This window comes from Haliotis rubra, unplaced genomic scaffold, assembly GCF_003918875.1.
Source record: "Haliotis rubra isolate DU_JTF1 unplaced genomic scaffold, ASM391887v1 Scf328, whole genome shotgun sequence".
Classification (NCBI taxonomy): Eukaryota; Metazoa; Mollusca; class Gastropoda; order Lepetellida; family Haliotidae; genus Haliotis; species Haliotis rubra.
In genome coordinates this window covers 671,253-698,523 of record NW_025767000.1, presented here as the reverse complement: position 1 = coordinate 698,523, position 27,271 = coordinate 671,253, and the positions used below count along the sequence as shown (strand labels likewise).

Here is a 27,271-nt window from a genome sequence, read left to right as displayed (position 1 = left end):
GGTCAATAAAAACCGGTATCGACCTCTACAAGAGTCTATAATTGTATAATAGCGATTTCTAAGGTTCAGGCAGTATTACTGACTGACTGAGTTTAGTTTTACGCCGCTTTTAGCAATATTCCAGCAACATCACGGCGGGGGACACCAGAAATGGGCTTCACATAATGTACCCATGTGGGGATTCGAACTCGGGTCTTCGGCGTGACAAGCCAACGCTTTAACCACTAGGCTACCACACCGCCCCTCAGGCAGTATTACTCAGTGTTGAGAAGCAAATGAAACCTACACTTCCATCTACAAAATGGGATGATGTGTATAATTATAAATATATAGATGATGAAACTGACATTGAAACATGTCTTTGTTTCTGTAGTATTACAACCTGTTTATTTTGAAACAATATTATTCACAAAGATGACGGTACTTATGAAATATAACACATGTAATGACGAGAGGAAATGATCTTCATGATTCAGATGAAAATTGCTGCCATTTTCAAGTTTTGATAAGGTTTGATACATTCAGCCTTAGAACATTGCATGAGACTTCTTTGAATGAGCAGATGAATAAAAAAGGAATTAACAGCAGTTACATAAATATTAATACTGGAACATTGCTGAATTTAAGAAAACCTGACTTCAATATACTGTTAACTGGCAAATATTTAACGTCTACTATACACAGAATGTTTGGTGTGTAAGAACATAAACCTGGGATAGATTAACGTCTCTGGACAATCATTAACAAATAGAAATTGACTCACTTGGAATTAGTTTACACAATCCAAAAGTCTTAGTATTGTGGTGTCTTATTTTGGCAAATTAAATAGATTTCTTCTGTTAACACTATATGTTCCTATTTTGACTTCACTGGGTGGGAATAGATATCTATTGTGAACTATTCTGTGTTCATCCTTCACAATACCCTGTCAGTCAGTTAGTTCGGTTGTCACAGGTATGACTGTGACTGTAGCGTTCTTGTTTCAACCAATGAGATTAAATCAACAAGGTTTGTACAAAAATAAGATTAAAATCGCCAAACATTTTGACAAAACAATCAACAAATAAGAGAAGAGAAAATATGCACTATAACAACAAAGTATGCACTATTTATCATTTCCCCATGTAGAAAAGAAAATGTCACATGATTGTCCAATGATTTAGCAGGATTTCCTCAGTTCAAGGGAGGTAACTCACACAACCAATGTCCAAACCTATAAAATACATCACAATGGATAATGGAATGTATTGAAATTGTGTGAGCCATGCTTTTACTCAGCAGGAATTCAAATCCTTCACCACTAAATGTAACACATTCTTTGATCACTGAACTGAGCCAGGCACATTGCCAAAACACGGGCAAGTCGTATGGTTGTTTAATTGCTGTCCTTTGGGCGTATAACACATGGCTCCATGTTCCACATGACATATTCATCAGTTACTGTAAGCCATGGCACTAATTATTCATCCAATTTTATTTCATCACTATAAATAAAGACGTTGCCATTTTTAGGTCTGTATTTTATTCTCTCTCTTCAAAATGAACACCATCCACTATGAATTCTTGTGAAACATCCTTGTGAATTCTGTGTTGTTTGGTTTCTTTCAAATATAAGCCAAATCCACAAGCAATGAAAGGTCAATAATTCCAATGGTTACATCAAGGCTACAGATGTAGGCAGCCATGTTTCGGTGGACATATATCGTCATGGCAACATTAGGGCTATGTTTGTCCAGACAGCCATTTTTCGGTGGACACACATCGTCATGGCAACATCAAGGCTATGTTTGTTTAAAAAGCCACTAACAGCCATGTTCGGGTGACACATATTGTCATGGCAACATTAAGGCTATGCGTGTTCAGACAGCCATGTTCTGATGGACATACATCGTCATGGCTACATCCAGGCAAAGTCTATGCAGATAGCCATATACTCAGACAGTGTGGATGTGCAGTGAGTGTACCGAGAATGGGTTTGACCAGTATGATATGAGAGGTCACTGTTCCAGATGCTGTCATACCATGTTGACCTTCTGAAGTCTCTCCACCAAGAGGGCTACTGATGTATTGTTCTTCATTACCGACACAGCATCATTGTGATCAACATTGCGGAAATCCATGCCGTTCACCTGAAGAACATAAAACAAATCATTCATTTTATCTCAAGAGGATAGGGAACAACGCACTGCCTCACTGAACAGAATATTTATCACCTCCATGCCTCTTCCCCCTAAACATATAAATGGACTGTTCCTTAGTAACAAACAGACCTACAAAACAGATAAATACCTTCAAGGGGAAGAACTCTTTGATTCGACAAATGGTATTTTATTTCATATTTTTACTCAGAGGCTTAATTTTATTACATTATCTTTTTATCTTATCACTGAATACCCTCTTGAAATCACTGATAGAATCATATTTTCATTTTGACCATATGTGTGATGGTTTTGAAAAAGAGGCCATTGCATGAACTGCAATACAGTAAAATTTTAAAATGAACATGTTTATGATGAAAAGATGAACATAAACTGTTTCATTCATTCATTCATTTTGCTGTCCTTTTTGTTGAAACGCATATAAGAGGGTCAGTAGGGTAGCCTAATGGTTAAGACCCGGGTTCGATTCCCCCATGGGTACAATGTGCGAAGCCCATTTCTGGTGTCCACCACTGTGATATTGCTGGAATATTGCTAAAAGCGATGTAAAACCATACTCACTCACTCATATAACAAACTACAGTTATAACGAAGCAAAATAATTAGTTAAATCGAGGTAACTGAGTTTAGTGTATATGTCAGTCTCTTAGTCTAAACTTTCCATCAAATGTAATACCTCCATGATCTTGTCTCCTGGACGAAGTGTTTTGGCAGCAGGGCCATCAGGCTGAATCTTGGTGATGAAGATACCCTGGGTGGTGACAAATGGAATAATGGTCAGTTGAAAAAATATAACTCGGGACCAAACAGACTAGTGGTTGATATCATGAAGATTGATATATGTAATTGGGATACAATTGGCATCAACCAAGTCAGTGAGCCTGACCTCCCGATCCTGTTAGTTGCACCTTGTGGCAAGCATGGGTTTCTGGATCTTCATGGGTTAATTAAGTTAATTCAAATGTAGTAACACCAGTTCCTCACCTTATCATTGGGTCTGTATGGGTTTCCATGAGACCCGAGACCCCCTGCTACACTGAAGCCAAGACCTGGGTTTTTTGGTGATTTTAACTCGAAACTGGAAAAAGAAACAAACTCACATTCATCTCATAATACTTCTAAAAATCATAAGGTTTTCCTGGCAATACTGTGTGCCTCACATAGACATTTGTAGCTGACATTTACAAAAATCAAGGTTTGGAATGTTAAATTTCAACATACCGTTTCTCTGATTTCCTGGTATGAGTTATCGACAGAGTTGTCTGCCTTTGGATACCCTGAGTCATCTCTGACAGGAGTTCCCTCCCTTGACTGCCCTGACATGTATGCATCTCGTGATGCTGAGCTGCCTTGTCGGATCAGCGAGTGGTGAACCTGTGGAGATGGAGGGGGCTGGGAACCACTACGACCTGAAACAAATAAAAAATACCATATACTACAAAATATCTAAACAGGGTAGGAGTCTCTAGAAAATGTTAAGAAATGTTGGAGACCATGATTTCATGTAATTTATGACACAGTCTTCAGGAAATCATTCAAGACTGAAGGAATCATGTCTATTTTTCTGGAATCTCATTAAAAAAACTCATAAAGAAAGGTTGACATTTGAACACACAAAAAAAGAAGAAAACCCTCATAAAACCTTATGGACAAATAATATACCAATCACTACTGGAGACATCTGTGATATTCTGGATTTACAGCAACCAGACTCACATGAACAACCTCTGCAATATCCATAACTTGATGGACAAGTGAAATCACTATGTAAATTAGTGGTGGTCCGATTAATTGAAATAATCGAAGATTGGTCGTAGTGACTTAACGACCAAGCAATCGATCATAATTTCTCATAATCGAACACAACCAATTTTGGAACACTTGTTTTCATTAACAATATTTTTCACATGGTTGGTTTTGTCTGATTCATTTGGTAAGCACTACAAGCTCGTTTCAAGTCATGATTGAATTTATCTTAAAGGCTCCAAGAAATTTATGTTCCTAACATACTAGTCATCCTTTAAAGATGTGAAATTTTGCCCCAAAGCCCCAAAAGAACTACATGTTTTTTTTGCTTATTTTTATGTGCATTAACAAATTTGATACATGATGTTAACCAATTATTTTCGATGATTGATCGGTTGTAATGAACCAATCATCAATTATGAGATTTTAACCAATTCCCAACACTAATGTACATATGTATGTATGTAAAGTGATGCCAGAATCTGATAATAAAGGGTCTACATTATTTGATATCTCATAATAACATAAAACACTGCCTATTTCAAGTATGTTTTGCTTTACAACCCTGACATGTCCAGAGAAGACATGAAATGACATGACATAACAGACATGGATTTTGTCCCCAGAAAATGTCAATATAATTGTAACAGGATTTTCGGGTCAGCTGAGTGTTGTTAACGAGAGCTGGCAACGTGTCCTCAATTTAAACTACATGCACCAATGTTTGAAACTGAAAAAATATCATGGCCACGCTTGATGATGAAACTTTTCATGTTCTAATATAAGCAGGTTTTTCTTCAACAAAAAGCTACCAGGCCAGCTGATTGTTTCCTCACTTCAAACTGGCTGTCTGCCTTTTTGAAAACATATCAGAAAAATAAGTGAGTGATGCGTAAGAATTCTCTCGGTCAACAACCTCCAGCTGTATTACAGCTACCTGTAATTAGTGTAAAGTAGACAGGTTCAGTGAGTCCTGTGGTTAATAGCATGAGTGTACACACTGTCATGGTACGATTTGTTTGTTGTTTACAACCACTCAGCAATTATACAGCTATTTGGCGGCGGTCTCTAAATAATCGAGTCAATCCAGTGATCAACAGCATGAGCATCAATCTACGAAATTGCGATCCGATGACATTTTCAACCAAGTGAACAAGCTTGACCACCCGATCCCGGTCGGTTCTTAAGAGTGGAGTGAGTGGATATACGCTTTTAGCAATATTCCAGCAACATCACGGCGGGGGACACCAAAATGGGCTTCACACATTGTACCCATGTGGGGAATCGAAGTTCGAGAGCAAGCGCTTTTAACTACTAGGTTACCCCACCGCCCCTAGTCGGTTCTTAAGAAAAGCATGGGTTGAAGACCAATTCTAGCCTGGATCTTCAAGGGTTTGTATGATATGATATAACCTATCTGGCCACCTATCGACATCCACAGATCCTCTCATGTCCACCCCTATGACAAACATACTATTCAAAAGAATTTAGGGAGCAAACAACTGTTACATAATCTTGTGTAGTATACTAAATATTTCAAGCATACAGTCTCATGTCAATTTGACCAACCTGAATGCCGGGAGAAATCGCCTACTCTGTCGTAGATTGGATGGCTGTGACCGTATCCACTGTCTGTTGAACTTGACACCTGCGATGAAGGATCCGACGTCTTGAATTTCTCTACATCCTCATATTTTGTCATCATCGGCACTAACGATTCCTCCGGTTCAGAATCATGATATGTGTACGAATCATACATCCTTTGAGAATCAGAATTTTCAAACGTCCTTGACCTTGGCCGTTCCCTATATGGGTCGCTATGTCTCCTCACAGGATTTGAACGGTCACTTTGAAAAGACACATTGCCGACATCAATAGTCAATTGCTTATCTAGTTTGTCAGTTTTCTCTGCACGTGATCCTGGCCGATCTCGTAAGAAAATGTCCTCTTGTGAAGTCCCTTTCAGGTCATAACGATCACTAAGATAACTTGTTGTTTTTCTTTTATCCCCTCCAGACTGATTGTCATGGTACGTGTTCCGTACCATTTGGGGGGTTCTGTTTCCCTCACTGCTCTGTGTTCTGTCTAACGTCCATGTCTCGTAGTCTTTGTGTCGGCTGATGCTGTCGGGTGTCGGCCTTGTCGGGTCAGACAGACGTGACGGACAGTCTCTGGGAGAGTCTGACTTGGACCTGGGAGAATCCAGCCCTGGCCTAGGGGACTCTGTGTAGGACCGGTCCCCTGATGAGGTAGAGGATGTCCTCTCTGGAGTGCGTCGGTATGGTGGGGGAGGTTTGAAGGACGGGGGTTTCATCATATGGAGCTCGCTAGGAGGACGTTGTTGACCCTGGAAAGATGATATGATGAACAATGGAGCCATATGCCTTAAGATATTGAGCTGAACAGACATTGAAATTGCAAGTTAGGCATTAGCATAATTTAGCATTTTGCCCTGTCTCATGCAAGATATTGATAGTTGAAAATTTGAACATTATACTAAAATCATCACAACTTGAGCAATATGGGTAGGACTCATGAACTAAACAATGGTGACGGATCTTACTGCATCATCTCCATGTTATGTTGTATAGAGTCTTTGAATGGCATTTAGAAGTGATACACATTCACCTGATGAAGGAGTAAGAATATACTTCAAAACGTCGTGTCCATCACAATAAAGAAGTTGACTGAAGTTTTTGAAAGGTATTTAGAAGTTGGACGACCATTTTTTATTCTTTATACGACGTTTCAGAGCTAATTCTTGCTCCTTCCTGCTGATGAAGGAGCAAGAACAAGCTCTGTTGTTGTTATCCATAAAACATATCATGTATTTAAAGAAGTTGACATCCAGAAAAAAGTCTTGCCTTTAAATTTGATTAATAAATTTTACATTTTAAGTTTCAAACTCAATACTTCAGAATATAAATCTTTCAAACAGCTTGCACTTACCATTGACTTCCCGACATCTCCATTTTGTTTCTGGATTCGCTCTTCCAGCACTGTGTAGAGCTCTCGCTGGAAGTCCTTGCCCTGACTGGTGTCAGGAGCAGACGTCATCAAGCTACCATCTTGAACTGTTGGTGGGAAGCTCTCTGGCGGTTCAAGAGCGACCGGCGTGCTCTGATCCACAAACTTATTTCTCTGGAATAGACTTGGGGACGGTGTAGGGAGAGGTTTCAGGGGAGACAGAGTGGTGTTTTTCACACTTTCCTGACTTGATGTTTGGTTGAATAGTTCATCATTTTTCATCATGATCCTCCGAGAATGAGGCACAGTAGCACTATCTGAGTTCGTCTTGGTTACCTGATTATGCAAATCATACGGAAGACTGTGTGCTGGATGCTGATAAGACAGAGTTGCTGACCTCTGACTCCAATCCTTGCCTCTCCCTGAATACGCCTCGAGATCACTTGCATACCCTCCTTCCCTCCTCGGTCGAGGTCGTTGTTGATGATGATGGTGGTGATGATGTTGATGACGATGATTGTGAGATAGTGTGGATGAACTGACGGATGGTGGACCACTTCCCCTACCATCACTGAGAACCTGTTTACGAAACTTCAACAACTCGTGATCACTACGGTAACCAGTGTCCGAGTCATAGTCCCGCATACGATGGGAATGTTTCCCCCGAGACCCATGATGGCGGTGACCATGGCTACTGTGGTTCTGCATTACATAGGGAGAGTCACTTCCATAAATACCGAAATGGGATTTGGACTTGGGCATGTCAGGCTTGTGATGGCCGTCAGCAACATCAGCAGGAATATTGGGTGACGATCCGGAACCTCGTACAAGCTGTGTTCTGCCCTGTGAGAAGCCTCCATTGTCATCTGTCAGAACAGTGCAGAACATCAGTTAGCTCGAGATCTAATTGGACTAAGGTTTCAGCTGTATTGGAAACAATGTGCTCATCATTTTCTGTAACGGTAAATAAATCCATTACAGAAAATGGTTGAGGCAGATAGTAACAGTAAATAATTTCCCCCCTAACCCAGACCAAATATCTACATAACAGTCCATATTTTCTTGTGAATATTACAGATTTTTTCTATGGAAAACAGTGAAAAATGATTTGTGGTAATGATAAAAAATAATATTGTTTCATCAATGTTTGAATTAAAGTTGTTTATTGCTACTCTATCAATAAAAACAAATATAAAACTCATGTTGTTCTACACAGGTTTGCTAATTTTCTAAGCACCCCGGGTACTTATTATGTTGAATACAGTAACACTTTGACGAACATGTCTGCTAAACGCCACCTTGGACCACAGTATTTCAGTATATCAGACTGATTTGAAACGGGATACAGACACAGGAAGGATGCAACAAACACCAGCAAGGATACAATCTGACAGTCCAAAGATAACAAGAAGACAAAGTCATCAATATCCCCCTCAATGGCAAAATACTCTTCATGATTATGTCTACAAGTTATGATTATGTCAAATATTGAGGTGTGTATATAGAAAAGTGGAAGGAGAGTATTGAAAGGTTTTTAAAGTTCTGCTCCAGAAAGGAGCACTATCACCAATTTCAGTCTATGTCAAACTTGTTGCCATGAAAACACCAAAAATATTTTATTCAGAATTCAAAAACTACCAAAGGGCACCATTACACCACCAGATCTATCTATGTGCCAAGTTTGGTGAAGAAATATTGAACGGTTTTAGAGTTCTGCTCCGGAAAAGACAAATGTGCACGGACGGAGTCCATTTTAATACCCCCCGCAAAAATTATAATCATAAAATATAATAAAAAGGAGCCCAGACACTTTCTTCATTCAAGACTTGCCACATGTTCTAGCCTTACATGGGCTGTCTTGGATATATTTGTTTTAAGGGTCTGTATGACAGACTACTGGCCCTCTGAATTGACACGGGCAAGTCTGCATAGGACATGTTTCTGGTGACCTAAACTCCTACAGTGATTCAACAAAACAACAACACGGCACCTTGGACTACCTGCCTGGTTTACACAATGGTTACCTTTCTTGTCCTTCTTCTGGGGTTTTGGTGTGAGGAGCGACACGGTCTCATCTTCCACTTCCTGGGACTGTCGATGTTGCTGCATGCGAGCTTTGTCCTTCTGCTGCTTTTCCTGGGTGAAAGAAGGGAGTGTAATTCATGCAAATTTTCCACAGAGTGAGTGGCGTGAACTGCATATACTGCAAGGACATTACTGATAAACGACTCTGTGTTCCATGATTTCATTCAGCACTAGAGTGAGTGAATATAATTCTATGTCCCTTTCAGCACTATTACCACAGTACATCCAGCCAGTCTCAAAGTCCCTTAAACAAATTCCTTCCATCCAACACTAAGACCAGATTTTCCCCAGGTTCTGAATCACCTATAATTACTGGTGTGTCTTTTCAGTTCTACTGAAGCTGGTTTGTCTCCCCCAAATTTCTATATTTTCAGAGATATGTAAGTATCGATGACAGGATACAACAGATGCACTTCAGACACCATAATCATGTGGTGAATTGAATATGTTGTGATGAGGTAACACTTTAACATAAGCTTCCTCCCTGCCCCTTAAACAATGATAAAAAAGTCATCATGGGAAAAGGTTGATGCATTAACTAAAACAGATAAACTCTTACATCTGTCTGTCACATGAACTATTTCAAATTCTTACTCAAATTTAATTCAAGGGCATATATGAAAACTATAACCTACCTGAATCTGACAGAAATTAATTATACAAACATAATCTAATGCACATATGATTGTACACATAATTCTGCAAAATGAATCACAACATTATCAATACAGAAAGTTTTATCATCGTAAAATCTGATTGGTTGTTGCTTAGCCTCACAAGTTACTGTCTTGATAAAATCCCACTCTCATTAAAATGGGATCTTCATCCTTGCTACTGCTGTCTGAAGACATCCATTACAGGTCACCTCAGAATGATCTTTAATAAACTTTGAGTAAAGACCAACAGGAAGTCATTAGACATTTAGAAAACATTATTCTTCAGCTTTGTTGAAGTTCTCAAATCAGTATTTGAAAACTGAAGAACAGAATGACTGACTGACTGAGTTTAGTTTTACGCCGCTTTTAGCAATATTCCAGCAATATCACGGAAGGGGACACCAGAAATGGGCTTAACACATTGTGCCCATGTGGGGAATCGAACCCGGGTCTTCGGCGTGACGAGCCAACGCTTTAACCACTAGGCTACCCCACCGCCCCTGAAGAACAGAAACTTCTGGAGTGTCTTATAGATTTCCAACATGGTATGGCTGTATTTCCCACAGACAATGTGAAATTGCTTTCTTTTCAAATGTTTATCCCATTGAAAGCGAGAGATAGATGATATGGAACGTTCCATGTTGACCTTTTCAAGGTTGCATGATTATAATACACAGACTACACTTTAAACATTTCACAAGAAATGCCCTAATTATTTGAATGAAAGGTCATTCTGACTGAGCCTGTAATGGGATGTCCTCATATCTCTATGTAAAGGTAGCTAACACGAACATCAGACTTTATTGAGATTGGCAAAACCCATCCACCAAATGGAGATCACGATGTCACATTTGATCAGCACCACAAAGCAGCTGATCATGATACACTGATACACACAAAGTAGATCTAATCACATAATATTCTTTCACCCAAACTTACTAACACATGAACATGAAATCATGAACTTGATGCATGTGCCAAAGATGTGCACGTACTGGATATTACAAGCCTTATGTCTGCGTAAACTCAACATTCTGTCTATGAGTGCACAAGATCACTCAGTTTGAAAACCTTTCCATTGACACATGTTTCACGCAGACCCCAAAACATACATTTTACGATAGGCTGTTCATTATGTCCATGGTTACCTAATACTAATGGGGCATTTCCCTTTAAATATGAATGATTCAATGGAATCTTTTTGATGAAGAACTACCTTATCGTATCGATAGAGACGATGGGTTTCCTTAAGTACAGGAGAGGAGGGTTTGGTGATGCGAGCCTCTCTCATCCTCACCCCACTGTCCTCGGGGTGGTTCCCGGCCCCGCCCTGCACACACACAGAAGTTACGGGGGTTAGAGATACACAACACAACACACGTTACATCTACATCAGCTATGGCAAAAATTATTGAATTATTATAATTGTATTAGATATATAATAGAGAACCTTGAAAACATGTTTGCTCTGAATATATTATCAGCTCATTAATTTGCTACAAAGTCAAATGCATCTTGATGAAACAAGACATGAATATTTAAAGTAGAATATCAGGCAAGACCAATTTATTTTCTTACAAAATAGGTCAAACCAGCCCTGAATTTAAAATAAGGATAATATTAATCAAAATGTTCTGCTTTACTGAAAACAATCCATGCTTTTCAAACATTAAATATTTTTACAATTTTGCTTCCTTTTGGCATTTTGTAAAGAAACTCTATAAAACTAGAAAGAGAATTGGTCCAGCTTTACAGCTTGATGTAAAACCAAAAACTATATAGATAAATAAATAAAACAAAAGTATCTCAAAAATATTTAAATAGCTTGTTTGAATTAAACTGAACCAACTTTCTTCATTAAGATAGATTTTTTAAAAGCTGACATATTCCCAAAGATTTGAAAAAATTGTGTCCAATTATCAGAGGCTATATTTCAACATACAACAGATATTACATATTCACCACGCTCCGTAACCAAGATTATGATACAGTCACATTATATGGTGTTAGAGATTCAATAAGGCAATTACTTTTAAATACATATCATATATATCTGAAAATGAAATATGCAGGTTTGTGTACTAGTAGGAACCAGGGTGGGTGTGGCAACATAAAAACAAGCAAAATCCACAACCAAAACATAACAAATAACAAACAAAAAACAAAAGATCATGCATGAATCAAAACTACAAAACGCATGCTGCAAGCAACTACACAAAGAAAAGAACCTCAACAGATACTAACACTACTGTCTCAGTCAGGAGATGAACATGGTCAGTATACAACAAAAGTCTTACAACTAATGCTTAGTCTCTGAATATGGTGGTGGTGGTGGAATTGGGTTTAACGTCGTGCTTGAGAATATTTCGCTCATATGACGACATGCATGCGTGTGTATGTGTATGTGTGGCTGCTTGTACTAACCCAGACTGAAGCTGGTTTTTTTTATAGTGCTAGCCCACTGAGATACCATGCCGCAGTGAAGCATGAATACCCCACTCAGACACATTATACTGACTCTGAGCCGACCAGTCCTTGATGTACCCATTAATGCCGAGCGCCAGGCAGGGACCAACAAGTACCATATTTTAACGTCTTTTGGTATGACGCGGTCAGGGATCGAACCCGCGACCTTCCGCACTCCGGGCGGATGCTCTAACCACTACACCATGGAGGCGGTCGTCTCTGAATATATATGATGTTGATAGTTACAAATAAACTCATTTAAGTTGAAAAGGAGCCCAGTCAGTTGGGAGATTCTGAGGAAATCTAGACTTGCTTTTTTTAGGGCTTTAGCATTGCAGGAAGGGCTAGGCAGTAAGGAAAATAATGTGGTTCAGGGACCGTGACACAGACTAGTCTTGACACTGCCACAGCTGTTTTATGGAGGTATTCATCAGGAACTCTAGATAGATAGTTTGCCGTTTTTGTCATTTGCAGTTTTGGGTACAATAAACTATGTTTATAATGGACACATATGAATGGATAGTTATAATGCTTATAATGAACAACCTATTTTTTTCCCCAGCCACATGATGCATATTTTATTTGAAATCAGTTCACGAACTATGGTTACAACAAACTAAAATTACTGGTCCCTTTGAGATTGTTATAACAGTTTATTGTAATTAGCTACATAGGATGTAAGGGCACATAATTCCTCTAACAGACACTGGGTTACTGACAATTGTCATTTGCAGTTTAGACCAGTTAACCAGAAAGGTCCAATGGGCACATATAGGGTACAGTGTATTTCCTCAATAAAACCACTGCCTCAAAGTCACCAGATCATATGCTCTGTCCGAAAAATGAAAGCCAGGCCTCTATTAGTCACAAGTCACGTGATAACAGTTTTCTGTTTTATAATGTGTAAATTGGTCAATGATAATGGTCACTGCATATGTACACTTTGTATGACTGCAAGGTAGTGCGTTCAAATCCCATGTGCGGATATGTTCATAATATTTTTTGGCTTGCAGCAAGTTCAAGCCCGGAAAACAGTCCCTGACCATGTTCATCTGTAGTATATGATAGGTAGATCTAACGAAAATCTGGTTGACATGTTTCTGTCATGAAACTTGTAATGGCTTTTAAAAAAACAAAAACACTTCATCAAACATTATTATTATCCGTATTATGTCAGTTTTTACTTCCATTTTACATACATTTAATGCCGTCCAGGCCAGTCTTCATTGCCTATATGGGAGACATGCTTATAGATCCGAACTGGATGAAGCCAAGTTGAATATTGGCAGTTTACACCAAACAAAAACGTTTGAAAAATGGAACAAAGTCTGATGTTTATAGCTACAACCAGATTTTCATCGACAACAGCCAATATATAATGTACATCAAATAAACATGCTATATACAAGCTATCTACTGCTGAATACTAATATACATGAAGTGCCTATATCCCAGGTTTACCTCCGACTCGTAACCAAGGTTCTCCATGCCTTGGTCCCATTGGCTGCCTTCGTTGCCCACTGATTGTCGCATGGCCAAATTGCGAGCATGTCTGGCTTTCTCTCGCATTTCTTTGGGATAAGGGGTCGGGCATCGATACAAGTGGCCCTGTGTTTGGGAGAGGTATGTTTACCTAAGGCACTGTACAGTTGCTATGGTTACATAAGAGTGGACATATGCATTTTGAAAACAACATTGTCACTGCTTTGATGATGTGAATATAATGGCATAAATGATTTATGGAAAAGATTGTGTTAAATTTTAATTTCTTGTGTCGAACAAGATATTTTTGTGGAAATATCTTATTTTTATTAAACAATTGCACAGTGTAAAGTCATTGTGAGGCGTAACACTGCTCTGAACAAAATCTCATCTCTATTATCCCATTAAACTTCTCTAGATTAATTCCACGTCATTTAATCATTGTCAATGTCAAACATGTTTATTTTTAAACAGAGAAATAGCTAAATATAATGCTATAATACAGGAAGACAGATATATCCATCATCAAAACAAATAATCACAGTTGTTTTCAAAATACAAATAAATGCCCAGTGACTTTAACCCCTTGAAGATGTCTGTCATTTAACAGAATCACAAAAGCAACAATACTTCAAACATGCAATCAGATATCAATATGCATAAATGTGTACAGTACACAACAGATGAAAGGAAGTCCATGTTGGATACATCCTAATACACTCTGTATATATGACACAGCAGCATTCTCAACACAGTTAGTCCAGCATGCTGGGACGTCTTAGACAGGTGCTTGGGGAGTGTGTATATACATCAGGAGAACATGGTTACATCATGTGCATTTAGTCAACATGTTATCAACATTAATCACAATACATTTCATGCAGAATAACTATATTAGTGTTAGAATTCACTCAGCTGGGATAGACAACCAGTCAAGCGTAAATCAGGTCCACTGAATAATTTCAAATTAATTACTAATTATTTCAATAAAAGGAGTTATGAAAAATGAGAATCAAAAATAAATTTTTCAAAGACTAAACAAGTATTGGCAAAAATTTAGCTGTCTCAGTTTTCATCAAATATAAACAAGCTGTTCTATTCAAACCAACAAAAAGTTGTCTCCCTTTAGAACCAGGGAAGTTTCTTTTCTGAAATATCTGTTTAAAAATGCCTCAATACATCTAAAAACATATGATGGCTACAAATGTTCAAATATTTAAAAAATCAAAATCCTGATTGAAGCTGACATGGACTGAGAGAGATCTCTAGTGGCAGATGTTATCCCAGTTAGTTGTCAGTAAAACGTGTTCGTGTCCTACTTACGTCTTCATCCACCTCATCACCAAACTCGAAGTGTATTTGTTGTCGCCGTGCTCGCTCCTCGTCCCACATGGATGCGTGGAAGCTGTCGGTGTCACCCCCGCCACCGCCTTCATCTGCATGCCAACAACAGGTTATTTGGGGCTTATGTGATAAATACAATATTTCACATGTTGCGGAAAGGTCAGCTAAACTGTGAGTGAGTGAGTGAGTTTAGTTTTATGCCGCACTCTGCAATATTCCCGCTATATGGCAAATGACTGTAAATAATCGAGTCTGGACTAGACAATCCAGTGATCAATAGCATGAGCATCGATCTACGCAATTGGGAACTGATGGCACGTGCCAACCAAGTCAGTGAGCCTGACCACCCGATCCCATTAGTCTCCTTTTATGACAAGCATGGGTTACTGAAGATCAATTTTAACCCAGATCTTCACGATTCAGCTGAACTGTACTTTGATTGAAACTTAGAGGCACACCATTTTAATTACTAATAAATACACATCCTAATATGATGGAAAAATAACACTACATTTCATATTTTCAAGGGGCGGTAGGGTAGCCTAGTGGTTAAAGCCGTCACACCGGAAGACCCGGGTTCAATTCCTCACATGGGTACAATGTGTGAAGCCCATTTCTGCTGTCCCCTGCCGTGATATTGATGGAATATTGCTAAAGCAACGTAAAACCATCGAAGTTGGAAGGGCATACCACAATGGATAGCTATGACTTAGTGTTAAAAATTTTCACTTCATTCTGTATGTGTCTGTGGAAACCACAGAATAAGGCAACCATAATCCAGAGGGAATGTTTACGCCTTAATTACTAAATTCACTCACTCACTCATATCTTCAAAATTGTGCATATTTTCATTTTGTTGGAGAAAATTGTGCAAGTGTCAAATCAAATTGAAACATGAAATTTCAAAATTAGCATCTGATTCCTGTAACTGAAAAAGCGAAACAAATCATGAACAGCTATCTGTGTATAAAACAGGTTTATTACACAAGTTTTAACCATAGCAACATCGAACACAATGGCGCGCCGACTCCATCTAGACATTGACTCACCGTCATGCTGCTGTGTCTGGGGCAGGAGGTAGCACGTGAGGATCTTCCTGTTGCTGTTGGTTTCTGGGTCATAGTCAGACTGCAGCGGGATCAGCGGGCGTGTCTGAAACAAATTCAAACAATTTTCAGCACATTTCAATAAGTCTTATATTTCAATCACTCATAGTTAATGTCTTTGCTCATAAGGCCTAACATCTACCCCAAGATTTCCGAATCTGGAATCCCCCTGATCCATAAATCTTCCTTGAGAACTATACACCTGGACCTCAACATGATGTTCATCAAAATACTAACCACAAATGAGGCTCAGGACCTAGATTTTCGAAGCTCTCCTACTAGTCCTAGTGTTAAGATGATCGTAAGTGCCATACATTAACATTAACTTACGAGTATCTTAGCTCTAAGAGAGCTTTGAATATCTAGGCCCTGGATTAGTAAGGATTGACTTCACTTAACACAGAAGGCTGTATTAGAGCACTCTTAAATTTGTTGTACTGCTTGTTGACTAAACCAGACCATTCGGCACACTTGATTGTGTGTTATCATATTCAGACGGAAGACCACCATTGTTTTTTCAGACACTGTCTTCAGACCCTCTTGTCATAGCTCGAAATATTGGGAAGTGCAGCTTGAAGCAACAAACACAAGGGATTGTGGGAAGCCACGACATGGTGTCTAGTACTGTCTACCTGGTTCTCTGTCAGCCACAACGCCTGCAGTTCCTTCAGCTTGATGACGGAGAACGGCAGATGCTGGAGACGGTTGTCACTCAGGTTGAGGACCCGTAACCTTGGGATACGCCCGATCTCGTCTGGGATGTACGTCAGCTTGTTACTTCGTAGAGACAGGACTGTGATTCCATTGCAACTGCCGATCTGCAGCACAGACGTGTTCATTGTTACACATAATATACAGCCAGTATGTATTACAAAGCACTGTCTGTACCCTGTGTGTCCAACACAGAACATTAATCTCTGACTACCATCAGTTAAGTAATAACACTCACATCAGCAGGTAGAAACTCCAGGAAGTTTTCATCAGCATAGAACGTTCGCAGATTGCGGAGAAGACCGATGCTGGCGGGTAGCGCCTCGATGTCATTAGCACTGACATTCAATTCAGATAAGGCCGACAACCTAAACAAGCAAATAACACAAACATATTACCTTTAAAAGTGGATAAAAAAACCTGTAAGACAATCTTCATGTCTGCAACCATTTTGTCACATCCCAGGTGAATGCTTGAGATCATTACAACCTGTGTCAGTCACTCTCATTTGCTTTCTTCCACCAAACCACCCTTGTTCAGAATCTTAAAGACTTATCTAACAGTCATGTAAGTGTCACTATGTATACTGAATTTCAAATTAAATTCTTGTTAAAAAAATTCAATTCTTAATTCTAACAATGAATACAGATTATGACAATGACATGCATATTTTTACAATGAATATAAGAGCTTTTCAAAACTGAAATAATCCAAGGGAGACAACTGAAAACACAAACGCAGTTAACCTGGCTTACCCTCCAATTGTCTTGGGTAATGCAATCAGCTGGTTGTCATCAACCTTCAGTGTGGTCAGGTTGTTCAAATTCCCTGGGAAAACAATAATCCAGTTATTATCCATACTTGCAGATATAATTCATAAAATTCTCAATTAAAACTCTTTGCAAGAGTAAGGGGATATTTTTATAGTGTTTTAAGTTTAAAAATATATTTCTATTTTGGGTAAAAAAACGTAAAAGTAACCTTGATTTGATTGTTGATGTCATAACTTGTGAAAAATTCAACATGAAGGGCCTTACTTTACCTGTAAACCATTTATATAACCGTATACAGTGTAAGCCATAGTGGACGAGTGGGTTAGGCAGCTGACTTTGTGTGCTGGCGATTAGGTGCCTGTCTCTGAGGGTGTGAGTTCTAATCCCAAATGGGACTCAACCCAACAAAAGTTCTAGAATCAGTACTATACTGAGAAAGTGTAATCCCATATATAACAAGAGTCATCAGAAGATGACATATCCCCCTGGCCCCCACATCTTTGAAAGAACAAATCATCTGACAGTTACTTAAAGTCCAGCTTGATTTTAGACTAAGTGCAAATCGTTTCCATGGAAATCATGAAAAAAATAAATGACAAAAATCTGCAAATAGCAAAAGGCACCACTTTGGGATCTGCCTCACATATCTGCCAAGTTTTGCTGAAAGATATTAAGAAGTTTTCGCGTTGTGCTCCGGAAACAAAACCCATCCCTTCCTTTTTGAGACTAAGTTCGAATCATTTCCATGGAAACCGAGAAAATAATAAATCACAAATATCTGCAAATAGCAAAAGGCATCACTTCAATATCTGCCTCACATATCTGCCAAGTTTTGCTGAAAGATATAGAGAGGTTTTTGAGTTGTGCTCCGGAAACGAAGCCCACCCCTCACTTTTGGGATTAAGTCCGAATCGTTTCCATGGAAACCGGGAAAAATAAAAATGCCAAAAATCTGCAAATAGCAAAAGGCACAACTTTAGGATCTGTTTGATATATCTATCAAGTTTTGTTGAAAAATATTATATGGTTTTTGAGTTGTGCTCCGGAAACGAAAGCAATCCTTACTTTTTGAGACTAAGTCCAAAATGTTTCCATGGAAACTCAGAAAAATAAAAATGCCAAAAATCGGCAAATAGCAAAAGGCACCACTTAAGGTTCTGTTTCATACATCTACCAAGTTTTGTTGAAAAATATTGAACGGTTCTTGAGTTATGCTCCGGAAACGAAGCCCACCCCTCACTTTTGGGACTAAGTCCGAATCGTTTCCATGGAAACCGGGAAAAATAAAAATGCCAAAAATCTGCAAATAGCAAAAGGCACCACTTTAGGATCTGTTTGATATATCTACCAAGTTTTGTTGAAAAATATTGAATGGTTCTTGAGTTATGCTCCGGAAACGAAAGCAATCCTTACTTTTGAGACTAAGTTCAAAATGTTTCCATGGAAACCGGAAAATAAAAATGCCAAAATCGGCAAATAGCAAAAGGCACAACTTTAGGATCTGTTTCATACATCTACCAAGTTTTGTTGAAAAATATTGAACGGTTCTTGAGTTATGCTCCGGAAACGAAGCCCACCCCTCACTTTTGGGACTAAGTCCAAATCGTTTCCATGGAAACCGGGAAAAATAAAAATGCCAAAAATCTCCGAAATGCAAAAGGCACCACTTTAGGATCTGTTTGATATATCTACCAAGTTTTGTTGAAAAATATTGAACGGTTCTTGAGTTATGCTCCGGAAACGAAGCCCACCCTTCTTTAAGACTAAGTCCAAAAAGTTTCCATGGAAACCGAGAAAAATAAAAATGACAATTATCTGTAAATAGCAAAAGGCACTACCTTAGGTTATTTTTGACATATCTACCAATTTTGGTTAAAAAATATCTAACGGTCTTTGAGTTATGGTCCGGAAACAAAATGATTACGGACGGACGGACGGACAGACGGACGAGGCGACGACTATATCCCACCGCATTATATGCCGGTATTGTAGTATGTAGTAATGTTACATTTGAATACTTTCTAGATGGCATTGTGTATTCATATATAGATTTCAATGTCGAAGAATACCCACCCAATGAGTCTGGGAGTTCTGACAGGTTGTTGGTTGTCAGGTGGAGATCAGCCAATGAGGAACAGCCTTCTATTTCCCTTGGCAAGTGCTCGATGACATTCTTCGATGCATCAAAGAATATGAGCTGGTTTAACCTGCCGATAGTCTGGAAAACAAAATGGAGACTTAGTACACTAACGTGGTACACGGGAAGCACAAGAACGCTGTAGACAGAGAGTATTCATATCAAGCAGCTGGTACACGGGAAGCACAAGAACGCTGTAGACAGAGAGTATTCATGTCAAGCAGCTGGTACACGGGAAGCACAAGAACGCTGTAGACAGAGAGTATTCATGTCAAGCAGCTGGTACACGGGAAGCACAAGAACGCTGTAGACAGAGAGTATTCATGTCAAGCAGTTGGTACACGGGAAGCACAAGAACGCTGTAGACAGACAGTATTCATGTCAAGCAGCTGGTACACGGGAAGCACAAGAACGCTGTAGACAGAGAGTATTCATGTCAAGCAGCTGGTACACGGGAAGCACAAGAACGCTGTAGACAGAGAGTATTCATGTCAAGCAGCTGGTACACGGGAAGCACAAGAACGCTGTAGACAGAGAGTATTCATGTCAAGCAGCTGGTACACGGGAAGCACAAGAACGCTGTAGACAGAGAGTATTCATGTCAAGCAGCTGGTACACGGGAAGCACAAGAACGCTGTAGACAGAGAGTATTCATGTCAAGCAGCTGGTACACGGGAAGCACAAGAACGCTGTAAACAGAGAGTATTCATATCAAGCAGCTGACTTTGTTGACAGAGAGTATTCATATCAAGCAGCTGACTTTGTTGACACGTGTCATCGTATCCCAATTGTGTAGATTGATGCTCATGCAGTTTATCACTGGATTGTATGGTCCAGACTCAATTTTGACATACCGCCACCATATAGCTGGAATATTGCTGAGTGCGGCATAAAACTAAACTCACTCACTCACTCATATCAAGCAGCCATTCTTGGTGTAAGTCTTCAGTGGCTTGTCTATGTTTACAACAGATGATCCATCTTAATATTTCACAAGGTTAAAGAGCAAAAGCTGGTTCTGATTTTAGGGCTTCAAACTTTTTGTACAGGCACTATGGCCAAACAAGGCACATGTTAGTCTACAACTAGAGATTACTTGGTCAAAGTTTTACAGCCCCAAGGACAACAAAGCTAACTCGTCGTGGTCTTACTTACATTTGTCACTCTCTTGATCTGGTTGTTGTCACACCACAGTTCCAGTAGAGTGGTCAGGTTGTCCACAACATCAGGCTGAAGGAAACGAAATTCAGATAACACACAATCCGACAAAAAACTTTCAGTATTGTAAAACAAATGCATGAATATACTTAATTCCAGAATATACTTAATTCCAGAATATACTTAATTCCAGAATATACTTAATTCCAGAAATGTTTTTTCAGCTAAGAGATGAGTGAAAAATCTTGGCCTTGACAACAATAATAAAACCATGTGTGCACATTTTAATGTACCAAATTCCACACAGTAAAGCATGCTCGAAGTTATACATTATCTCAATGGAGTGAGTGAATGAGTATGGTTTTACGTCGCTTTTAGCAATATTCCAGCAATATCACGGAAGGGGACACCAGAAATGGGCCTCACACATTGTGCCCATGTGGAGAATCGAACCCGAGTCTTCGGCGTGACGAGCAGACGCTTTAACCACCAGGCTACCCCACTGCCCCCTCTCTGTCAATGGATCAGAACTCAGTTTTCATTCTCAACTCCCTTGGTATCACACAGATGCCTGAGGCACAAAAAGGTTAACAGCGACATGTCGTATCTCATCCTAGTCACTGCTTGGCGAACAGAGGCAGTTGTTTACTGCATAATACCCATCACTGAGCAGGACCCACACTTTAACAAGCAAGGGGTCCGAGGACCTTTATCTCATTAAAATGTTATCTTCAGGGGTGGTGGGTTACCCTTGTGGTTGAAGCATTCCCCACATGGGTACCGGTATATTGTGTGAAGCCAATTTCTGGTGTCCCCCCACCATGATATTGCTGGAATATTGCTGAAAGTGGTGTACAACTAAACTCACTCACTCATCATCCAGAGGCCCAGATAAGCTGCGTATCTGGGTAAAATACGCATAGAAACTTCCAATTACGAATTGAAAAATAATTGTTGCGTACCAATTACGCATTTAAACTGTTAGATACGCAAAGAGTTTAAAACAAATTATATTTTGGCCAATTTTCTCTATTTTTTCCCCATATAATATACAACTGCCAAGCTGGCAGGGAACAATATTTAAATCTTGCATAATACAAGGACAAACGAGCATAATCTCCCTCAACATATGAAAGAGGAAAACATATCTTACCAGCTCTGTAAATTCATTATTGCCAATGTCAAGTCTTTCCAAATCAGCAAGCCGACTGAATGAGTTTGGCAAGGTTTTCAAGTGATTTTCCCGAATCTCTAAGATCTTGAGATGGACTAACCTGCAGATTCAAATAAAACAGGTAACACTTTTAATAGAATAGACAGGGAGTTCATGAGTTTAAGTCCTGATTCATACATTAACTCTCAGCTTGAGAACACTTCAAATGTGGATTAACAATCAAGGGGAGATAACTGTGATCATCCTATCTAATGACTCCCTCACAAAAGCTTTTATTTACATTTCTGATTTATCCGAGTTATTTTGAATGCTTTTCCTTTCAGTCCAAGGACTCTCAAGGTGAAGGTTACATAACAACATCACTCCTGCTTCCATTTGTTTTGCGCGCCAGACTGGAAAATAATCTGAGAAAACATGCCAAGAAAATCTATCTGGTTAAGCATACATACAAAATCCTGAGCATACAATGCTCCTGTCATGAGGTCTGAGAGACAGGCACTTACAAATCCATTGAGATAAATTCAAAAAAGGCCTACCAACCAACAGACTCAAGTGATATGATTACAAATTGAGCGTCAATTCATATCTAATCCAGCTTTGTACATCTCTTAATTCATGGGCACATGCTTATCAGTGCATAACTGGCGTAGGTTAATTCCTTCACAAGAATGAAATGAGGAGACATAGTTACCTGCCAAAACTACCAGGTAGGAAGTCGAGGAATGTGTCATTTAGGAACAGGGACGTCAGATTCTGAAGCTGCGTGAAACCTTCTGGTAACCTGGAAATAAATCAATTTCAGTAAAGCAAATGGAAAAAATTGGCATCTTTATCTATATGCAACACAAGGTGTTGATGTCAGATAAAATATCCTGAAGATTGAGTGAATGAGTGAGTACGGTTTAACGCCTCTTTTAGCAAGATTCCAGCAATATCATGGCGGGGGACACCAGAAATGGGCTTCACACATTTACCATTGTGGGGAATGAGTCTTCAGTGTGACGAACGGATGTTTTAACCATTAGCTACCCCACCACCTCATAACCAGTAGAAACCTGACTTGTATGACAAGTCTGTTGAGCTATCATGAAATCAATTAAAAACCAAACTGCTTTCTTTGGTGTCCACTGTAATGTGATTTCTGTTTCACCCCCAAAAATTCTTCAGACTATTACTGCCTTTTTCATAATGATTTAAACACATCTGAGATGACAGAATTTGGGATTCAAATCAGTCAGAAACTTAAATGAGCAAAGGCTTTAACCACTAGGCTACCTCACCACCCCGTGTGAGAGAGAGAGAGTAATTAACAGATCAGTTAGCCTGATGTGAATCAGGTCCAGTAGGGACGAATTTGGGATTCAAACCCATAACAAATTCAAATAACTGAACACTTTAACCATTAGGCTACCTCACTACCCCCTGTGTGAGAGAGAGAGAGTAATTAACAGATCAGTTAGCCTAATGTGAATCAGGTCCAGTAGGGACGAATTTGGGATTCAAACCCATAACAAATTCAAATAACTGAACACTTTAACCATTAGGCTACCTCACTGCCCCCTATGTGAGAGAGAGGGTGTTGAGTGAAGATCAGTTAGCCCAATGTAAGGCAGGTCCAAAGATATTTACCCTTTTTCATCTCATCTTTTTCTTTTTCATACAATGAGAATGAACCCTTTCCTTGGAACCAGCAAGTCTAGCTTAGAGGATGAAACATAGCAGACAAAGCCAGATAACAAATGCATGCGATCAAGATATAAATATTTGTTCAAACAGTCTTGTCAAACAGCCATTCAGATGTCTGAAGCGCATTTACAGTGCATGACATTTCGTTGGGAGATTTTCAAATAGAAAAACAGATAATCTTGCTAAAAGAATGAAAAGAAAGCATTCAAATACTCCTTGGAAAACGATCCAAATTATTGCCATCTATAATCACACAGACCAGCTTCCGCAAAGTGGAAGCTAATTCCTTCTTGCTGGACTATTATCAGCGGACCATAAAGCAACAGTAAGAAATGGAAGCCAAATAAAACATTTCATTATCTCAACTCAATATTTGTTTGGTTGCAACCAGTCAGGGAAGAAGGTATATTGGTTCTTCTGTAAACAGCTCGAACAAAAACTGGAGACAAACACGAATAGAAAACACACAAGTTAACCTGTGACATTTTCATAATAAAGATGGAATTTAGGTCAGTGTCAAAGTCCTATTTGTGATCTTACATTTGAGTATGTAAATATGACTCATTGGAGAATATAGGGTAGCTTAGGAAATAACGTAGTGTTAGAGCTAAAGTTGGTGATTTGATGTGCAGGTGCACCGTGTGTTTGTATGGGATGAGTTTAGGATCAGTTTCAGAATGACCATGCTGAGCGAAAATTACAGGTTGTCATAAACACTATGAATTATTATTTATCATCTTAAGCCAGGTTGTTAGGAAGTGTATGCATGTAACATGTCATTACTGGTGTCATTGTTTACTGTTAATGGTTAGCAGAGGTAAGGATTTTTAGCATCATCATTCATCTTGTTGCTAATGTAGTCGCTTGCTTATATGATGACAACTAATTTTGATTGTGTGAATACGTGATGTGGGGTTGCATAGAGCAGAGTAGAATGGGGGAGCGAGAGATTTAGTGTTGGGTAAGGTGGTGCAGCATACAGGGCAGACGTAATTGACAGAACCACAGTGAAATTTCGGTTAAGAGTAGCATAGCTCAGGTTGAGTGAGTGAGTGAGTGAAAGTGAGTGAGTGAATGAGAGTGAATGTCAGTGAGTGAGTGAGTGAGTGAGCGAGCGAGTGAGTTGGGTTTTATGCCGTTTTTAGCAATATTCCAGCAATATCACGGAGGGGGACACCTGTAATGGGCTTCACACATTGTACCCATGTGGGGAATTGAACCTGGGTGTTCGGCACGACGAGCGAACACTTTAACTACTAGGCTACCCTACTGCCTCTAGCTCAGGTTGAAGAGAGATCAGGAGCAGGGTTGGACGGGGTAGACTTTGGGCAGAACGGAGTGGAATGGTGTCAGAGGAGTTCTGGTTTAGAGTGATGAGCTTTGAGTACATTATGGGGAGGGGATACAAAGCTTGAGATGTGTTTGGTTTGAGTAGAAAAAAGAACATGCTGCATGCTCAACAACTGCACCGACTACTGCCTGACTGACTGAGTTTAGTTTTACGCCGCTTTTAGCAATATTCCAGCAATATCACGGCGGGGGACACCAGAAATGGGCTTAACACATTGTGCCCATGTGGGGAATCGAACCCGGGCCTTTGGCGTGACGAGCCAACGCTTTAACCACTAGGCTACCCCACCGCCCCGCACCGACTACTGGCCCAATCTAGCATGATGTCCGAAGAAACCCTTCCAAGAAGTTATGCTCCACAGATTATGCTACTTTCAAAGATGGCAAAAAACCTGATAACATTTCTCACCTTCATACAGACAGTAAAAATGAGATACAGTGAATGACAACAGCCACCTCTTCACCTCCTCCGTTCAACATAAAACACTTTGTTTCCTTTATCACATGAAAATTGTTATATTATTCACAAACGTTCACATAAAATATATATCAAAGAAATCAAATGGTGCCTTTTGGACACTAAACACATAAAATATTATCAGTAAAATCACCACCTCAAGATATTAAACCATGGAATGCAGCCCCATCCAATAGTTTCTGTTGAGAAAGAGCGTAATGATCTGAGCGTGATGGACTCAGGCGACATATCTACTGTGGTGTCTTTGTCGCCCAATTATCAAGGTCTGCCTCACGCCTCGTGTCTCCGTAGCTACGCAATGTTAGGCTGCGTTCATGCACATCCTGCACCCGCTTTTATCACTCACACAACAACAGGTGCACTGTCTCTCACCTGTAGTCAACAGCTGCGGCTGCTGTAACCCTACGCCACTCCACACTCCATGGTTGACACAAGGTGCCAACAGGAGTGTCAAGTATTTGTCAAAAGTTTCTAGAGGTTCATATTCCCTCTTCTATTCACATTTTTTCTTCTCTCTCGAGATCCTATTATCAACATACAGACTGATGCTTCTTAAAGGGACTCTTCAATTTATAAGAAAAACACTTGCTGCAACACAAAGCTCTCTTTGAACTTTACCTAAAGAAATCTATGTGACATTCCAAGTATTTGTATTAACATCTGAACACACAGATATAAAGTTCTTTTTTTTTGGTACTGGTTCTTATTTCTATGATTTTTTCACTTTAAACAAGGCAGAAGGTTTTACAACATTTTTAATATAAACTTTCATTTTTCAGTTAAGGGTTGATAGGCTACCTGGGCCCCATTTCATAACGCTACGACTGTCGTAAGTCTATGATACAGTTTTGGAGGTACGACAGTCATAGCGCGACAATAGCTTTGTGAAACAGGGCCAAAGCTTTCAGTATTTTAGGGATAGAACAAGGACTGTTAGCTCAGAGTCGATGTTGCTGAACTGAGGCATGGCATCTCATTTGCCTGGCACGATAAAAGTGGCATTACTCTGCACACATGCACGCACAAGTTCATGCATGTCGCAATATAAGTGCACCGATCCTGGCTGCCATGTATAACCCATTTCACTTCATTCAGAGCACTGTATGATGCTTTAACACTAACTTTAAGTGCAAGTAAAGATAATGCAGATGAAAACCCCAAACTTAAATACTACTTGGACGAACTCCAATGCTAATGAGTAATTAATGGCTGGTGTTTTTATGGGGTGTTCTCATGCAACTTGCAGCAACACTCCTTCACCTCATGTCACAGACACAGGTCATCATGGAGATGTTGCATGTTCAAGGTCAATTGGGGCGGTGGGGTAGCCTAATGGTTAAAGCGTTTGCTCATCACTCCGAAGAGCTGGGTTCGAGTCCCCACATGGGTACAATGTGTGAAGCACATTTCTGGTTTCCCCTGCTGTGATATTGCTGGAATACTGCCTAAATATTGGAACTTTGTGCCGCAAAAACATATTCACTCACTCAAGGTCAATTATCACAACTATATAGAGACCTAAATAAAACCAGCATTAGCCTGGACATGTACAAGCATATGCACACACCAAAAAATAATAATTCTCAATGCTTAAATTTGGAATATTTTGTTTCATATTACTAGAAAGAGATTTACAACATTTGAGGTGAGGTGAGGTGAAATTGGGTTTAGCGTCATGCTTGAGAATATTTTGCTCACATGACGACGTGCATGCGTGTGTATGTGTATGTGTGGCTGCTTGTACTAACCCAGACTTAAGCGGGTTTTATAGTGTTAGCCCACTGAGATACCAT

General features: G+C 39.5%; 1 protein-coding gene across 3 annotated transcripts in view; it reads right to left on the bottom strand.

Moving 5' to 3' along the window:
• Positions 1-2,065: 2,065 nt before the first annotated feature.
• The window catches only part of LOC124284035, a 108,945-nt gene continuing 83,739 nt past the window's right edge, over positions 2,066-27,271 (bottom strand). For 2 of the 3 annotated variants that reach the window (XM_046720075.1, XM_046720074.1), the window contains exons 5-22: positions 22,656-22,745; positions 21,944-22,064; positions 20,788-20,862; positions 19,569-19,713; positions 17,478-17,550; positions 16,961-17,090; positions 16,644-16,829; positions 15,955-16,057; positions 14,885-14,997; positions 13,541-13,687; positions 10,830-10,943; positions 8,897-9,008; positions 6,855-7,738; positions 5,475-6,252; positions 3,381-3,568; positions 3,144-3,237; positions 2,836-2,910; positions 2,066-2,129 (exon numbers count right to left, since the gene is read on the bottom strand). In XM_046720075.1, the coding sequence (XP_046576031.1) occupies positions 3,148-3,237; positions 3,381-3,568; positions 5,475-6,252; positions 6,855-7,738; positions 8,897-9,008; positions 10,830-10,943; positions 13,541-13,687; positions 14,885-14,997; positions 15,955-16,057; positions 16,644-16,829; positions 16,961-17,090; positions 17,478-17,550; positions 19,569-19,713; positions 20,788-20,862; positions 21,944-22,064; positions 22,656-22,745 (3,349 nt within the window). In that variant the 3' untranslated portion in view covers positions 2,066-2,129; positions 2,836-2,910; positions 3,144-3,147. The remainder of the gene's footprint in view (positions 2,130-2,835; positions 2,911-3,143; positions 3,238-3,380; positions 3,569-5,474; positions 6,253-6,854; positions 7,739-8,896; positions 9,009-10,829; positions 10,944-13,540; positions 13,688-14,884; positions 14,998-15,954; positions 16,058-16,643; positions 16,830-16,960; positions 17,091-17,477; positions 17,551-19,568; positions 19,714-20,787; positions 20,863-21,943; positions 22,065-22,655; positions 22,746-27,271) is intronic. The other variant, XM_046720076.1, reaches the window with a different exon arrangement.